At 38.8% G+C, this 19,552-nt stretch overlaps 1 protein-coding gene across 3 annotated transcripts in view; it reads left to right on the top strand.

Moving 5' to 3' along the window:
* The window catches only part of LOC141816107 (uncharacterized), a 45,172-nt gene that overhangs the window by 12,828 nt on the left and 12,792 nt on the right, over nucleotides 1–19,552 (top strand). For 2 of the 3 annotated variants that reach the window (XM_074703941.1, XM_074703940.1), the window contains exons 10-11: nucleotides 41–338; nucleotides 19,384–19,547. In XM_074703941.1, coding sequence (XP_074560042.1) covers nucleotides 41–338; nucleotides 19,384–19,547 — 462 coding nt within the window. The remainder of the gene's footprint in view (nucleotides 1–40; nucleotides 339–19,383; nucleotides 19,548–19,552) is intronic. The other variant, XM_074703942.1, reaches the window with a different exon arrangement.

Raw genomic sequence — 19,552 nt, 5'->3', positions numbered from 1 at the left:
TTGCATAGATGTCCTAATTTATTTTCCTGCTTATGTACAGCTTTCCTGATAGCTTAGGCGATGATTTGATCATTGATGTCTATGATTCCAAAGGCAAATCTTGTGGTCGAGTAGTAGTACAAGTGGCCTGTATCGCAGATGATCCTGTACATGACACTGTTCATGTTCATTTTATCAGTTTTAACATGATTTTCATATTGAACCTTGAATTTTGTTTCATGCAGAGTGATAAACTTCGATGGTGGCCTATCTATCATGAACCGGAGCATGAACTTGTTGGACGAGTACAACTATACATAAGTTACACAACTAATCCTGATGAAAACAATGGCTTGAAGGTATGAAAGCTATATCATCTTTTGTGCTCCACGATGATCATCCTTTTTACTGTCAAACGATACTTAATTATTGTTACTAAAATAACAAAAGATTTCTTATCTTCTTTACAAAATACAAGACCCTATTTATATACTGATTTAGGGTCCTATATTCTAGGAAATATATTTATAGCTAATACTTCCTCTCAAGTTGGAGTATAGATATTAATCATGCCCAACTTGTTACAAAGATAATCAACTCGGATCCCATTTAAAGCTTTTGTGAAGATGTCTCCTAATTGTTCTCCAATTTTTACATATCCTGTAGTGATCAAGTCTTGCTGAATTTTCTGATGAACAAAATGACAATCAATTTCAATGTCCTTAGTCCGCTCATGAAACACAGGATTTGATGCAATATGAATAGTAGCTTGATTATCACAAAATAGTTTTGCTGGTACTGAAATTTTAAGTCTTACTTCAGTCAACAATTAATATATCCACATTATTTCACACGTAGACTGTGCCATAATTTTATATTCTGATTTTGCACTAGATCGTGATATAATTTTTTGCTTTTTACTTTTCCATGATACTAAATTTCCTCTAACAAAAATACAATAACTTGAAGTAGACTTTCTATCCATTTTAGAACCTGCCCAATCTGCATCTGAAAAACATTCAATATGAGTGTGCTTATGATTTTTATATACAATACCTCGTCCAAGTGCGCCCTTCAAGTAATACAAAATTTGCTCTAACGCTGTCCAATAATGAACTGTTGGAGATGACATATACTGACTAATAACACTAACCGAATATGCAATATCTGGACGAGTCAAGGTAAGATAATTCAACTTGCCAACTAACCTTTGATATCTCTTTGGATGTTTAAATAATTCTCCATCTACTGTAAGGTCCACGTTCTGAGTTATCGGAGTACTCCAAGGTTTTGCCCCTAATTTTTCTGTCTCAGTTAATAAGTCAAGAACATATTTCCTCTGAGATAGAAATATACCATTTTTACTCCTCATAACTTCAACACCTAAAAAATGCTTTAGCACCTCTAAATCTTTTGTATGAAACTGAGTGAGAATGAAAGATTTGAGAGATGAAATTCTCGTAGTATCACTTCTAGTGATAACAATATCATCCACATACACAACTAACAGAATAACACCAGCTCTTGACTGTTTGTAGAATACAGAATGATCAGATTTACTTTTCTTCATACCAAACTTTTCAACAACCTGATTAAAATTTTCAACCAAGCACGAGGACTTTGTTTCAAACCATACAGAGATTTTCGAAGATGACAAACGCCTCATCTCCCCCTGAGTAATAAAACCAGGAGGTTGCTCCATATACACCTCTTGAAGATCACCATGAAGAAAAATATTTTTGATATCAAGTTGATGTAAAGGCTAATGATGAGTAGCAGTCAGAGAAATAAATAATCAAACATATGTAAACTTTGCAGCAGGAGAAAAAGTATCAGAATAATCTACACCATAAGTTTGAGCATAACCCTTAGCAACAAGGCGAGCTTTTAGTCTGGCAACTGACCCATCTGGATTGACTTTAATAGTGAATATCCATTTGCATCCAATAGTTTATTTTCCTGGAGGTAGAGCAACCAAGTCCCAAGTATCATTATCATCCAAGGCTTTCATTTCCTCTAGCATTGCATCTCTCTAACCGGGATGAGATAAGGCCTCACGGACAGTTTTAGGAACAGAAACTGAGTCATGTGAAGCAATAAAAGAGTAGGAAGAAGACGACAAGCCATTATTAGAAACAAACGAAGAGATAAGATAAGTACATTGGCGTTTACCTTTACGTAATGCAATAGGAAGATCATCTTTCGGAGTTGGATTTGATGACGAAGTAGTAGGTATAGGACATGAATCAAGAGGTTGACGCCTGGAGTATACTTGAATAATAGGAGGCTTTACAAGAGCCGGTTCTGAGACAGATGTGAAGGATGTGACAGAATATATCAACAAATCATCATCTTTCCTTTGAGAAGTCGGGATATGTGAGGATGAGAAATAAGGTGTATCTTCTATGAAAGTAACATCAATTGAAATAAGATATTTATTAATACTAGGACAATAAAACCTATAACCTTTTTGAAGATGACAATAATTAAGGAAAATACACTTCAAAGATTTGGGATCTAATTTAGTGACATATGGACGAACATCTTGAACAAAACAAGTGCTACCAAATATCCTAGGATTAACAGGAAACGACTTATTAGGAAATAAAATTTTGTAAAGAATCTCACCATGAAGAACAGAGGATGACATATGGTTAATAAGAAAACATGCAGTAGAAACTGCATCTATCCAAAAAGACTTGGGAACATTCATTTGAAATAAAAGAGCTCGTGCAATTTCAAGAAAATGTCTATTCTTACATTCAGCCACACCATTTTGGGATGAAGTATCAATACAAGAGGTTTCATGAAGCATACCATTCTGACTCGTATAAGATTGAAATAGACTGGACGTATATTCCTTGGCATTATCACTTCGTAAAGTACGGATGAACATATTGAATTGAGTTTTAATTTCCGCACAAAAAACACAAAATAGAGAAAATAACTCAAAATAATATTTCATTAAATATAACCAAGTTACACGAGAATAATCATCCACCAAAGTGATAAAATACCTAAAATCAGGTTTAAACAGAATAGGACAAGGACCCCAAATATCAGAATCAACTAACTCAAAAGGAATAATAACACGTTTATTTATCCTTGAACTTGAACTAAGGCGGTGATGCTTTGCAAATTGACATGACTCACAATTTAATAAAGGCACGCTACTATATTGTGGACAAAGCTTCTTGAGCAATGGAAGGGATGGATGTCCTTACTTACAATGAGCCTCAAAAGGAGAATTTACACCTGAACAAACGAGAGATCTTGGGGCAGGTGAATCAAGAATGTAGAGACCTCCATTTTCATATCCTTTACCAATAGTCTTCTTCGTCAAAAGATCCTGAAATAAATAATGATCGGGAAAGAATGAAATGCAACAGTTAAGATTGTGAGTTAATTGACTAACAGAGAGCAAATTAAAGGATAAATTCAGTAAATGTAAGACAGAGGATAAAAAAAGCAAAGGAGTAGGATTGACAGTGCCAGACCCATGAAAAGACCCATTAGCTAAGGTAACAATAGGAGTGTTGGATTTGTGCGTGAAAGTAGAAAAGAGACTAGAATTAGCTATCATATGCTTCGTGGCACCAAAATCCATGACCCACTTAGAGGATGAGGAAACAAGGCATGCATTGTGGTTACCTGAATCAGCAATAACAGTGATAGAGGAAGATGAAGACTTAAGTGATTCTTGATATTGAGAGAACTTGGCAAATTCATCTGTAGAGATAAGCACTGATTTATCAGAGGGATCTTTAGTGGATGCAATATGAGCCAGATGTTTTTGTTGATTTTTATACTGAAGTTTTCTGCACTCAAACTTTATATGATTTGACTTACGACAATAGTTACATATAATACCACTAGAATTTGATGTCCGAGTTTCAAAGTCTTGTGAGTCTCCTCCTTTGTTTTTATTGTGAATAGTTGATTTTTTTGACACATAATTATTATTGCGACTCACTAAAGCACCACTAGGTGGAACAGGTGTGGTATTTTTTGTATGAAGAATGCGGTTGAACATTTCTTGTAACGAGGAGACCTCAGAACTAGGTAAAATTTGTGATTTAGTAGATTCGAAGTCAGGTGATATGCCAGCAAGGAAGTTTATGATAGCCATCTGCTCCCGTTGACGTTGTTGAATATTCACATCAGGACTAAAGGGTAGCAACATATTAAGCTCCTCATATATCTTTTTGAAAGCCATAAAATAATTAATCAGAGGTTGATCTTGTTTTTTCACACGGTAAAAAGCTTTGCAAACCTCATACATACTGGTGAGATTTCCTTTTCCAGATTACAAAAAGTCTAGATAATCCATCAATTCTTTAACGAATTCACAGTGATTAATTAAATCAATTACCTCATTATCAATATAATTCCGAATTTGAAGGAATAAGCGAGCATCTTGTCTAAACCATATATGTTTTGAATCATCTTGTGGCGGATCATCAGTCAAATGCCCATCTTTGTCAATATTTCGTAGATGAAGACGGACAGTTTTACTCCAATCTAAATAGTTCGAATCATTTAATTTATAATCCGTAATTTTAGACACCACAGGTACCATATCCATCATGATAGAAGGTTTATTTTCAGCCATAAGATTTTATTCACAAAAGAAACTAAATAACTCTGATCTTTATTGAAGGAAGTCCAAAGATACGCAGCTCCCAAAGACCGAACAAACTCACAGAGGAAGAGATTTACCTTACTGCTGTGAGACGAAGAAGAATTCCAAAGAAGAAGCTTACTGCTGTGAGACGAAACATAGGGAAGGGAAAAGAGGCTGTCTGGGAGTTCCAGCGAAGGACGACAACTAAAATTCAACCTGCGGCGTGGGACGACGTCGTGAACCCTAAACCTGGAAGAAGGACGACTGTTGGGAGTGCTAGCGAAGGTTTTGATGGCTATATTACGGCTTCGGGCGAAGGAAGGTTTTGATAGGATTCTGAACTGTGAATGGAAGCAGAATCCTATTTCAACACAAACAACAAAGCGACAGATCTATGGGTCCCAGACGATAACACCTCGAACGCAACACTAAATCGAAATCGCCAATTGCGAGAAAGGATCACCGTGCGCCAGCCAAGTGGACGGAGTTTCTCGATGGGAGGCGGCGCCGTCGAGAGGAGGAAGAGAGCTAGCGGCAGAACCGAGCGGAACACAGTGGTGGAATTGGGCGGAGCACAACGGCGGAACTGCGGTCGGCTAGAGGGGCGCGGCGCGGGGAGGAAGACGAAGACCTTCAGTGCCGTGCGGAGAGGATGAACAGGGCTCTTCGTGCGAGAGAAAAGCCTAACTTCACGCTAGGGCTTTTCTCGTGAGGATGCTCGCGTGAGGAAGAAGTCGGCATCGGGAAAAAAAACTCTAATTTCTTGGCTCTGATACCATGTTACTAAAATAACAAAAGATTTTTTATCTCCTTTACAAGATATAAGACCCTATTTATATACAGATTTAGGGTCCTATATTCTAGGAAATATATTTATAGCTAATAATTATCAACATCCTCTTCAATTTACTTGAACTATGAAGATCAAACGATCATGTTTAGATGCATTCTTATATGTTACTCAGAAAATATCTTATCTGTTTCCTTCTTAATTCTATGCTGCATAATTAATTCTTCAGCTTTTTAATTTGGTGCTCTTTGGATTGCCAAACCATTCTAATGTAAGAGAATAGCATAACGCCAGAGAGCTGGAACTGTATTCACTCAACAAGGATCAAAAATACTATCCCAACACTGACTCTTAGCTCCTTGTCGGTTTTCTTTGAATTTTCATTTGTTTGTGTATAAATTGTGCGACATATAATTTCACTGCTTTCATATTCCTTCCTATCTTAAAACTTTTATTTTCATGCATTGTAGGCAATACTAATCCATGAAAGTTTTTAAAATTTTTTCAGACATATCAATCATTGACCCTATGTTTACTTCATACAACGGATGAAGAAAAGAAAGGAATCCCTAGGGAAAATAAATCCCCAGGGAGGAGAAAGGAAATCTCTGCACCCGCGCAGAGTAAACGGAGGACTCGCATTCCACAGGGACCTCGCCGCCGCCACCATCGATGGGTGCTGGAGCTCAGCACCCACGCAGCACCGACCGAGATCTACTTCGTCATGGAGTACGTCCGTGGCGGGAAGCTTTTCTCCCGCGTCTCCAAGGGTCGGCTCCGCGAGGACGTCGCCCGTCGATGCTTCCAGCAGCTCGTCTTCCACCGCGACTTGAAGCCAGAGAACCTGCTCGTCGACGAGAATGGCGACCTCAAGGTCTCCGACTTCGGACTCTCCGCGGTCGCGGAGCAGAGCCGCGTCGGGGACGCCCTGCTCCACACCTTCTGTGGCACGCCGGTGGCAGAAGAGAAGAAGAATCGGGTGCGCCGACGGCAGAGGAGGAGAAGAATCGGGTGAGGAGGAGAAGAATCGGGTGCGCCGGTGGCAGAGGAGAAGAAGAGAAGAAACGGGTGCGCCTGCGGCAGAGGAGGAGAAGAATCGGGTGCGCCGGCGGCAGAGGAGAAGAAGAGGAGAATTGGGTGGGTGCGCTCTCGCGAAAGGCGGAAAGAATTTTTATTTTTATTTTTCGTCCGTCCGTCGCGTTCCGCCCGATTTCGGGGTGACAGATTTTGGGGAGAAAATGATCCGCTGATGGATAAAATTTCCATCCTTTCTTAAAAAGTTATAAAAGTAAACAATGGATGGATACATACTGAGGAAAGTTTTCCACTGATTTACTTTCCGCCCTCCCAAGTAAACAGGGCATGAATGTAGTGCTTTAGGAGTTAAATCATTCACATGCTTATTGTTATAGCAATATTTCTCTGTGCTACACCAATATCTTATTAAAGCAATATATTAGCTTACGCTTCTATATTAAAAATCTAATACTGCTCTCTTTGTCTTATATATGAAAGGAGTTAATGGATGTCTGACCTTGTAGTTCTTTTTCCACTTTACGGAATGCTGTATTTCTCATGTTGCTCCATTATCGCTTCAACTTAATATTTGAATTTAATATTCTACTCCCATTCATTTTGGCTGCGTTTGGAAATGAGGGACACGAGAGACAGTGACAGAAATACAAAAATACAGAAGACAGTATAGACAGTGACAGAATATAAATTGTATCTGTCTCATGTTTGGTAATACAAAATACAAAAACAAAATCTCTCACTTAAAAGACTAAATTACTCTTCCTAACCCTATACCTAAAACAAAACTTTACCATCGTCTATTCGTCATCTTCCGCGTCCCTTCTCTCCTTCGTCCTCCGTCCTCCGCCTTCTTCCCTCCGCACCGCCTCGCCTTCAAGCTTCGATCGCCTCCTTCGCACCGCCCCCGCCCCGCTTTCGATCGTGTCCTCCGCACCACCTTCAAACTTCGATCGCGTCCTCCGCACCGCCTTCAAGCTTCAACGATCGCACATCTGCAGTCTACACCGCCGTGAGCGAGGCGGCAAAAGCGACGGCGACGCGGCCGGCGGCTCCGCTCCGGTGGCCCTCCGCATCATGCACCGCAGCCTCACATTTGCCCCATCTTCCCCTGCCGAGTGCTATTGCCGCAGTCGGTTTTCAGTTTGGTGATTTTTAGGTATCTTAGATTTTTTCTTTCTTTCTGCTTGGTCATTGCTAATCATCCTCAGTGCATCCTCATTGCTAATCATCCTCAGTGCATCTTTATTCCATTCTACATCAATAGAAAGTATTTTAGATTTTTAGGTATCTTAGATTTTTAGGCATCTTAATTTTTAGTTTCTTGCTTGCTTTTGCTGCACTTGTTTCTCGGCGATATTGCCTTTATTAGCATATATATTGGTTGGTGATGTATTGATCCTTACTGCTCAAGTTTTTGAGGCAAATGATTAGCTAAACAACAGTAATATGGAACACAAGGTAAGTTTTATATTGCGCATGTATTATAATTCACCTTCAATTGGTGAGTATCCTGTTTTGAAGCATGATTCTTTGTTGAGGTGTGACAACTGACAAGTGGTAATGGTTTTAAACTTTCTGAAGCGGTGGGGCAGTTCATGGCTTCCAAGTATGTCTTCAACTTTCTTCCTTCTCATCGAATTTTTTGGACTGATCGGCGAGTTGCAGATCAACGGACTTCATTGTTGTCGATGAGTTGCAGTTGCAGATCTTCAACTTCGTTGGTGTCCAGGAGTTCATGGAGGTGTGGTTGTGGGGACCAGCCGATTCTACTCAAATCTAATAGCAACGCAAATCCAGGGAGAAGATTTTGGAGGTGCCCTAACTGAAATGTAAGTTGTTTCTTCCATCGCACCAAAGTGGAATCCATTTTTAGCTCTTCAACCAAATTGCTTGGTAGCGTTTATGTTTGTGATCGTTGCAGACCTCGAATAGCTGTAATTTCTTTAACTGGGTCGACAAGAAAGAAAAATCAGACACTATTACAGTTGATATATCTCATTCAGCCATTGCATCAGATGTGTTACACGAAGAATCGAGACGAAAGATCATGAAACTAAAGAAAAAGCTAGATGCTAAGAGGAGGAAATCAAATGGTCTTGTGCTGGCTACTGTGGTTTCATGGGCAGTGACTGTTTTTACTCTTCTGTATTGTATTAGTGGTAGGGGTTAATATTCTGTCGATAGGCAAGCTTTTGATATATGTATTAGTAGTAGGGGTTACCAATGTGGTTAGACAACTGATGCTGATGCAAAATGATAATATCTGTTTTTGATAATAGCAACAAACAGGCATCAAACAAATTATAGTTTGCCGTTTGTCTAACCACAGTACAAAAGCATTGCCGTTTGTCAAATTATCAAAAACAGATATTATCATTTTGCATCAGCATCAGTTGTCTAACCACATTTAACCCCTACTACTAATACATATATCAAAAGCTTGCCTATCGACAGAATATTAACCCCTACCACTAATACAATACAGAAGAGTAAAAACAGTCACTGCCCATGAAACCACAGTAGCCAGCACAAGACCATTTGATTTCCTCCTCTCAGCATCTAGCTTTTTCTTTAGTTTCATGATCTTTCGTCTCGATTCTTCGTGTAACACATCTGATGCAATGGCTGAATGAGATATATCAGCTGTAATAGTGTCTGATTTTTCTTTCTTGTCGGCCCAGTTAAAGAAATTACAGCTATTCGAGGTCTGCAACGATCACAAACATAAACGCTACCAAGCAATTTGGTTGAAGAGCTAAAAATGGATTCCACTTTGGTGCGATGGAAGAAACAACTTACATTCCAGTTAGGGCACCTCCAAAATCTTCTCCCTGGATTTGCGTTGCTATTAGATTTGAGTAGAATCGGCTGGTCCCCACAACCACACCTCCATGAACTCCTGGACACCAACGAAGTTGAAGATCTGCAACTGCAACTCATCGACAACAATGAAGTCCGTTGATCTGCAACTCGCCGATCAGTCCAAAAAATTCGGTGAGAAGGAAGAAAGTTGAAGACATACCTAGAAGCCATGAACTGCCCCACCGCTTCAGAAAGTTTAAAACCATTACCACTTGTCAGTTGTCACACCTCAACAAAGAATTATGCTTCAAAACAGGATACTCACCAATTGAAGGTGAATTATAATACATGCGCAATATAAAGCTTACCTTGTGTTCCATATTACTGTTGTTTAGCTAATCATTTGCCTCAAAAACTTGAGCAGTAAGGATCAATACATCACCAACCAATATATATGCTAATAAAGGCAATATCGCCGAGAAACAAGTGCAGCAAAAGCAAGCAAGAAACTAAAAATTAAGATGCCTAAAAATCTAAGATACCTAAAAATCTAAAATACTTTCTATTGATGTAGAATGGAATAAAGATGCACTGAGGATGATTAGCAATGAGGATGCACTGAGGATGATTAGCAATGACCAAGCAGAAAGAAAGAAAAAATCTAAGATACCTAAAAATCACCAAACTGAAAATCGACTGCGGCAATAGCACTCGGCAGGGGAAGATGGGGCAAATGTGAGGCTGCGGTGCATGATGCGGAGGGCCACCGGAGCGGAGCCGCCGGCCGCGTCGCCGTTGCTTTTGCCGCCTCACTCACGACGGTGTAGACTGCAGATGTGCGATCGTTGAAGCTTGAAGGCGGTGCGGAGGACGCGATCGAAGCTTGAAGGTGGTGCGGAGGACACGATCGAAAGCGGGGCGGGGGCGGTGCGAAGGAGGCGATCGAAGCTTGAAGGCGAGGCGGTGCGGAGGGAAGAAGGCAGTGCGGAGGACGAAGGAGAGAAGGGACGCGGAAGATGACGAATAGACGATGGTAAAGTTTTGTTTTAGGTATAGGGTTAGGAAGGGTAATTTAGTCTTTTAAGTGAGAGATTTTGTTCTTGTATTTTGTATTACCAAACATGAGACAGATACAATTTATATTCTGTCACTGTCTATATTGTCTTCTGTATTTTTGTATTTCTGTCACTGTCTCTCGTGTCCCTCATTTCCAAACGCAGCCTTTAAGATCATGCTGTCGACCCTAACTGAGAGTATAATCTATGAGTACCCACTTTTATATCTGTGCTGTTTGTCATGGTGGGAGCTATCTGTTTTATGGAGTTACCTGCTGTTAAGATTGCATAAGTTGCTGATAATGCTTGGAAAGAACAAACACAACTGTTTTAAGATATTCCGACCAAGCTCTAAAATTCATCCTGTTCCAGAATTTTGATCCTTGGCCAGAATAGTATAATTTTGCCGTAGTGTTGTGGTGACATTTGACACTTCAGCAAACATCGAAGCATGCTGAGCCAAGCTGAATTTATATTTGTTACACACTTTAAATAGTCTTTCACTTATCTTTTTCTTATAAATAAAGCAGTAGCAATTAGACATACAATAAAATTAAAATTTTATTATATTATATCATACAGTCACACGACATACATCGGTAGTTGTTAATGCATGTTGTGATGGATTTAGATGACTTAACTTATTTAATATTCTTTTTCACATTTTTTTACTTTTAAAAAGATTAAATTAACTAGATAGTTGAATTTAAAATAATTTTTACTCAATTTTACTTCTATATGAGCGGAGATGGATTCATGTAAATTTTACTCCTATCATTTTCTTCCATTTGTTTAATTCTAAAAATTGCCAAAGTGGGACAAAGCTTGCTGAGTGTTGGCACAATGTGACTGATCGACACTGGTAGAACATTAGAAATTAGTAAATTAACCATCTTGATTAGTTTTGAGTTATAGTAATTTGCTAGAATGATACATTTCGATTGTGCTGCTTAGCATTGCATGATCTTCAGTCAGTGAAAGTGATGTATTTATCCTGCTAAATTATGCTAGCAGTCAGCCAACAACAGCAGTTGGGATAGAGATGCAACAGGAACTCATTTAGGAGACTAGGAGATTAAAGAACACATTTGCAAGAGTGAAAGTGACTGTAGAAATACTACTGATGTACAACTTACTGCACATAGTACCATGGTTAGCAAACTATTGTACACAAAACAAAACGTGTGTTTTTGAGGAAAATAATCTCTGCAGGTTCTTGATGGATACTTATGATAGATGTGAAATAGAATCAGTTAAAGGTTTTAAAAGGAAACGTGGATATTGATTGTCAGCATCATTAACAATCATGGCTAGTTTGGTGACACTTTACTTGACTGTCAGTAAATTGATTCTAAACTACATCCTAAATGATAACTACGGTTATATGCCGATTCCATTTTTTTCCATGATGGAAGTGATACCTGGAATCTTGTACAGTAGAACTAATACATATGAGTAGCATCTTTCAGCCAAGTAAATCCAATTGAAAGAATTGCTACCTGATGACTCTTATTTAACAAAGTGCTGCAATCTGGAATGTTTGGATGCAAATGAGCTTTCCTTATGATGGTGCTATTCACTTGATAGCAAATATGAACAAATACTGACATGAAGATGATCGAGCATGGTTGGCAAACATAGCTGATATATGGATTGGTTGAGTTGGATTCAGATCAAAGAATGTTGATCCAATTGGACGATTCTTGGATACCTTTATGGATTCTATGAATCTTAAAAAACAAATGATGAATTTATACAATTTTGTGATGTTTGGTGATAATCGACTGAGATATTAGAGAAATTGGTTAAATTAGAGCAAAATTGCTTGATTCAGACCAATATCTCTGATTCCCACTTGGTGCTAGCTGAAGTGGGAATGTTTGGGGTATATTCGGAAGAGTATCACTAGTGATTTAGAGAGAGAATGCATGAGGAGACCAATAGTTTGCTCTGCGAGGAAGATTGGTGTTGTATGGAGGTAGACTGGCCAACAATGTGCATCGTACAACCATGTGTGAGAGAAGATGACTATGTTTGCTTGTTCTTGCGCGCCGTGCATGAGGAAACAAATAGTTTGCTCTATGAGGAAGATCGGTGTTGTATGGAGGTAGATTGACCAACAATGTGCATCGTACAACTATGTGAGAGAAGATGACTATATTTACTTGTTCTTGAGCGTCTTCTAGGAGGAAGATGGCTGTAAGAGCGTTGTTGCAAGAAAGGAGTTTGTCTTCTTCATCTAGCACTCCTATATGATTAGAGAACAAATGGACTATGGTGGTCTCACATTGCCAAAGTAATTTAATTAACAATTAAATGTAATTAGTTATGAATTTTAATGATCATTAATAATTTAAAAATTGATTAATATTAATAAAGTTAATAATTATTAATATTTAATAGTTTGCTACTAGTTAATGAATTTAATAAACAGCTTAACTACTATCATTTAATTTAAAGAATTAAAATTATTTAAATTTGGTTTAAGTTTAATTAATATATTCATAATTCTAAAATTTCATTAAATAAATCAATTGAGTTTAAATAATTTACTAATTGAATTAAGTTATAGACTTTGAATTAATAAATTAAGTTTATGTATATAAAACAATATGGAATCTTGTTCTATTACAAGAGATAAGCCTCTATTTATACACGAATATAGGGACCTATTCTAGGAGAATTATTCTATAAAAAAAAGAAAAACAGAATATTTATCCCTAACAGAATATTTATTCCTAAATATTCTAACACTCCCCCTCAAGCTGTAGAATATAAATCATATGTACCCAGCTTGTTACATATATAGTCAATTCGAGGACCTCTCAGTGATTTGGTGAATCTATCTGCTAGTTAATCCTGTGAGCTAACAAAACTAGTAGATATTTTACTAGATATGACTTTTTCTCTGACAAAGTGACAGTCGACTTCAATATACTTTGTTCTCTTATGGAAAACTGGATTCAAAGCGATATGCATGGTGGTTTGATTGTCATATATAAGTGATATTTGTGTAACCTCTCCAAATCTTAGCTCTTGAAACAATTGTTTGAGCCATATAAGCTCTTGACTGGCTATGACCATAGCTCGATATTCTGTCTCTGTACTGGATCTTACCACAACATTTTACTTTTTGCTTTTCCAAGAAATAAGGTTATCTCCGATAAATATACAAAAACCAGAAGTAGATTTCCTATCAATGGGAGATCCTGCCCAATCTGCATCAGAATAGCCTACGACTCGAGTATGTCCTTTGTCTCCGTACAAAAGACCCTTTCCTGGAGCACCTCTGATACATTGGATAATACGTGTCACAGTATCCCAATGTTCCTTACATGGAGAGTTGAGAAACTGACTTATTACACTTACTGCAAAAGAGATATCCGGACGAGTAATAGTAAAGTAGCTTAATCTCCCTACTAATCGTCTGTATCGTTCAGGATCTGGAAGAGGCTCCCCTTGATTTGGCATGAGCTTGACATTAGGATCCATAGGTGTGTCAACTGTTTTTGAGTTTAACATGCCTGTTTCTTCTAGAATATCCATTGCATACTTTCTTTGGGATATAATAATCCCATCTTTGGATTATGCTACCTTTATCCCTAAAAAATATTTAAGTTTGTCGAGATCTTTTGTCTGAAAATGTTTGAAAAGTTACTGTTTCACCTGTGAAATTTCAAGATGATCACTACCTGTGATAACAATATCATCAACATAAGCTACTAAGTAGATGCAACTAGTAGATGAGTGACGATAAAAGACAGAATGGTCAGCCTCACTCCGAGTCATGCCAAACTGTTGAATTACAGTACTAAATCTACCGAACCATGCTCTGGGAGACTGTTTGAGGCCATATAAAGATTTTCGCAGACGACATACAAGACCAGAAGACTCCCCCTGAGCAACAAAATATGGAGGTTGCTCCATGTAGACTTCCTCGAGCAGGTCACCATGTAAGAAAGTATTTTTGATGTCCAATTGATAAAGAGATCAATGTCGAATTGCAGCAATGGACAAGAATAAGCGCACAGAGGACAGCTTGGCAACAGGACAAAAGTATCTCCATAATCCAATTCGAAGATCTGAGTATATCCTTTAGCAACGAGGCGAGCCTTAAGTCAGTCAACTTTTCCGTCTGGACCAACCTTCACTGTATATACCCATCGACAATGGACAACTGACTTCCCTGGCGGTAGAGGAACGAGGTCCCAAGTCCCACTGCTCTGTAAGGCACACATTTCATCGAGCATAGCCTGTTTCCATCCTGGATGGGCAAAGACATCACCTGCAGTCTTCGGAAGAGAAACAGATGACAAGGAGGAAAGACAAGCAAAATAGGAAGGAGAAACACGATGATAACTCAAAGAAACATAATGAGGAGAAGGATTACGAGTGGAACACACACCTTTCCGAAGTGCAATGGGAATATCAGACTCAGGAGATGGGACCGGAGGACGAGGTGAAAGACTTGGCTCCAAAGATGTATCCATGGCAGTGTCAGTGGTGGTCGGCGGCAAAGCAGGACAAGGACGACGCTGATAAACCTGCAATGGAGATGTCTCCGAAGGCGACAGAGACTCCTTTGGAGGATAAAAGATAGCCATTAGTGCAAGCGTAGAAGGAGAAAACTCGGACGGAGATCCGTTATGCCCAAAAAATGGAATCAAATCAAAGAACGTGACATCAACAGAGATGAAGTACCGATGGAGAGTAGAGGAATAACACTTGTATCCTTTTTGAGACCGTGGGTATCCAAGGAAGACACACTTATGAGATCGGGGAGAGAGTTTATCAATGCCAGGATCGAGAGCATGAGCAAAACATATAGAACCAAAGACCTTAGGTGGTAAAGGATGAAGAGATTAATGAGGATAAAGAATATGATGAGGTATTTGACCTTGTAGAGTGGAGGAAGGCATGCGATTGATGAGATAACACGCAGTAAGTACATCGTCACCTCAAAATAGAAGAGGAACATGAGAATGAAGAAGAAGAGTCCGGGTGGTCTCAAGAAGATGACGATTTTTGCGTTCAGCAACTCCATTCTGTTGAGGGGTATAAGGACAAGACGTCCGATGCAACACCATGAGACGCTAAGAAGGTCTGAAATGGAGTAGATAGATACTCACGTGCATTATCACTCTGTAAGGTTCGAAGAGAAATATCAAATTGAGTTTTAATTTCATAGAAAAAAGATTGAAAAAGAGAAAACAACTCCGAACGATCCTTCATCAAATATAACCAAGTGCAACGGGAAAAATCGTCTATAAATGTAACAAAGTATCGTGACCCCAATGTAGAAGAAACATGACTAGGACCCCAAATATCGGAATGAACCAAAGCAAAAGGTGACGTAGCCCGACTCACAGTGCGAGGAGAAAAAGAACTACTAACATGCTTTTCCTAATTGACATGATTCACAAGATAAAGAATTTAAATGAGAAAGACCAGGATGTAATTGTTTCAACTTATCAAGACTTGGATGTCCCAACTGAGCATGAATAAGAAGGGGAGATGTCGCCGCCGAACCAACAAGAGAGGACTGCTGAAGCCGATATAGGCTATGAGACTCATATCCGAAGTCAATCATCCTTCCCGTACTCCGGTCTTGTAAGGAAACAGAAGATTTAGTAAACGAGATAACACAGTCAAGAGACCGAGTAAGCTGACTAATTGATAATAAATTAAAGGAGCACCAGGAACATAAAGAACATTATGAATAGAAAGAGATGAAGAATGATGAACAATACCGACACCCTGAGACTGAATTTGAGAACCATTTGTCATGGTGACAAAGGGTAAATAACCAGAAGTAGAGAGAGAAGAAAAAAGTGATCTATTACTAGTTATATGATCGGTGGCCCCGGAATTAAGAACCCAAGAACTTGAAGAGCGAGATATGCCAGCAAAGGAATTACCAGTGAGTGCAACGGCAACAGGGGAATCAGAGACCTTTCGATCCTCATACCATTTCAGAAAGTCGTTATAGGAAGGCGGTGGAGTCGGATTTGAGGGAGCAACAGAACTCTGAACGATCTGCGTAGCACAGGAAGGTCGGCCATGTAGACTCCAATATTTATCAATCATGTGTCCTGATCGGTGACAATGATCACACCAAGGGCGTCCGAAAGCCTGTTTCGCCATCTAAAGCATTCATGCGTTGCTCGCTCTCTTTTGTATTTGCTCCTGGCGGCACTGTGGTTGCCTGCGATTGCTATGTCGCGATGAGGAAAACGTGCGACGAGGAAGGCGGATGATAGAGGTGCCACCTGAAGGATCATCTCTGTTGATTCGAAATTGACAGCCGAAAGCAGTGAGCCGAGAGGAGAAGTTGCCGATGGAAGAGGGATCGTGAGAGAAGAAGTCGCGATCCGGTTGATAAAAACGGCGAACAGAAACACACGCGAGGAAAAGGCGTGGCGAACAGAGAGAGAAGGAAGAGGATTGGTTCGGGCGGATAACCCTAAACCTAACCCTCTAAACCTAACCTCACTCTGATACCATGTAAAATAATATGGAATCTTACTTTATTACAAGAGATAAGCCCCTATTTATACATGAATATAGGGACTTATTTTAGGAGAATTATTCTATAAAGAAAAACAAAATATTTATCCCTAACAGAATATTTATCCTTAACAGAATTTTTATCCCTAAATATTCTAACACTCTCCCTCAAGCTGGAGAATATAAATCATATGTAGCCAGCTTGTTACATATATAGTCAATTTGAGGATCTCTTAGTGACTTGGTGAATATATCTGCTAGTTGATCCTGTGAGTTAACAAAACTAGTAGATATTTCACCAGATATAACTTTTTCTCTGACAAAGTGACAGTCGACTTCAATAGTGACAAAAGGTAAATAACCAGAAGTAGAGAAAGAATAAAAAAAAGATTTATTACCAGTGATATGATTGGTGGCCCCGGAATCAAAAACCAAGGACTCGAAGAGTGAGATATGCCAGTAAAGGAATTACCAGTTAGTGCAACGGCAGCAGGGGAATCGGAAGTCTTTCGATCCTTATACCATTTCAGAAAGTCGTCATAGGAAGGCGGTGGGGTCGGATCTGGTGGCAACTGTGAAGTGGAAGCTGAAGGAGCAACAGAACTCTGGATGATCTATGCAGCACGGGGAGGTCGACCATGTAGACTCCAACATTTATCAATTGTGTGTCCTGGTCGGTGGCAATGATCACACCAAGGACGTCCTTTGCCACCCTTATGAGGTAAAGGTCTGTTTTTGTTCTGAGAAACCAAAGCCGATGAGTCAACAGAAATGGAAGGAGGTACCGTCAAGATTTTGACAGGGACACGAAGGAGAGTCGCCCAGGTACTGTCCATGGTGGCCTCTGTGGGGCTACCCAGGATATGATCACGAACATGGGAATATTTTGTGGGTAGATCATATAAAGCAAGAGACATAAAAAAATTTCTTCTGATTTTCAAGCTCTGCAATAGGAGTGGCCGCAGGTGGGAGCAATTCATTAAAGTCACAAAGAAGGCGAGAGACTGAACCTAGATAAGTTGACATAGAATCCTTAATCTGATGGGTACTGAGAATGGTCATGAGATCTTCACAAACTTGATAGAGTCACCGAGAAGTATTTGTAAAGAGTTGTTGAGCCTGCGTCCAAACAACTTTGCAGGTCTTGTGAGTGCGGAAGACATCCTTAAGAGATGGATGGATGGTGGCTCGAATAATACACCACAAATGAGCATCAACCTTTTTTCATAAAGGATGATCGACAACTTGAATATCCTCTTCGTTTGGGTGAGATGTGTCTCATAACTCTGTCCAACAAGCCAAAGTTCAATATGAGAGCTCCAAAAGGAATAATTCTTACCATCCAATAGTTCGGAAGAGAGCAATGCAGTGATGTGGTTGGTAAAAATTGAGATATTCGACTTCGGAGTGCTGGAGGCAGCCATGCAGCGACACCAAAGAGGAGAAGAAGTCGCCGGTGGAAGAGAGATCGCGAGAGAAGAAGTCGCGATTTGGTCGAGAAGCGGAAGAGGGATCATGGGAGAAGAAGTAGAGATTCGGTCGGTAAAGACGGCGAACAAAAACGCACGCAAGGAAAACGTGTGGCGAACAGAGAGAGAAGGAAGAGGATTGGTTCGGGCGGATAACCCTAAACCTAATCTCGCTCTGATACCATATAAAACAATATGGAATTTTGTTCTATTACAAGAGATAAACCCCTATTTATACACGAATATAGGGACCTATTCTAGGAGAATTATTCTATAAAAAAAGAAAAACAGAATCTTTATCCCTAATAGAATATTTATTCCTAAATATTCTAACAATGTATTTTATTAAACTAGCTAAATTAAATCAGATTTTAAATTAATTAATCTAACTACCGTTGAATCAATTTAAATTGAATTTTATATCTAATATAAACAAATTACTTTAATTGAATTATACAAAATTGATTTTAATCGGATTTGAAAATTGATTTAATTGAAAAGAACTAAAATTAATTAAATTGATCTAAACAAAGACTTTGTAATCTGTAATACGATTATTTAATCAAATATAGAATCCACGTTTTTTTTATTTTTAAAAATACTTTTTGTTGTATCATTCAGTAAATATTATTATTTTGATTTTTGATTTTTTATATCGATTCTGATCTTACCAATCCCACTTATGTTTTTGAAATTTTTGACACATACCACCTATGTGATTGAGAGGTGATAGTAGTACATCAAAGATAATAGAGGGAGGTCTCATTTCTAACTGTTTGCTTGACTTGGAAGGGGACAATAAACACCTTTTAATAATGGAACTTTTACTGATCATTTAAAATAGAGGGAGATACTTGGAAGGTCATGCATATGGCCAAAGGCTGATGTTTCAGTTAGTAGATAATAAGATGCAAAGTGATGATTTACATGCATATATTGTGGTAATAGATGTATAAATATAATTCAATGTGCTTATGTCTGCTTTGGTGAGAATCTGCAGAGTGCTAAATAATTAGGCTTTGATTTATCCACATCCGCCACATTATTTCAGTGAAATTCTTATTTGCATGTGTTTATTTCCTCCAGTTACCAATTGTGATGGATTTGACATGTATTTTGCAGTGTGGTTCTGTTGCAGAAACAGTCGCATATGATGTTGTCCTTGAAGTTGCAATGAAAGTCCAACACTTCCGTCAAAGGAGTTTACTGTTGCATGGATCGTGGAAATGGTTACTGACAGAATTTGCCTCCTACTATGGGGTTTCAGATTCCTACACAAAATTAAGGTACT

Source organism: Curcuma longa, unplaced genomic scaffold, assembly GCF_044706935.1.
Source record: "Curcuma longa cultivar G26 ecotype Majalengka, Jawa Barat unplaced genomic scaffold, ITB_CL_G26_1.1 contig_143, whole genome shotgun sequence".
NCBI lineage: Eukaryota > Viridiplantae > Streptophyta > Magnoliopsida > Zingiberales > Zingiberaceae > Curcuma > Curcuma longa.
The sequence above is the reverse complement of the archived record's forward strand: the minus strand, read 5'-3'. Positions and strand labels throughout refer to the sequence as shown.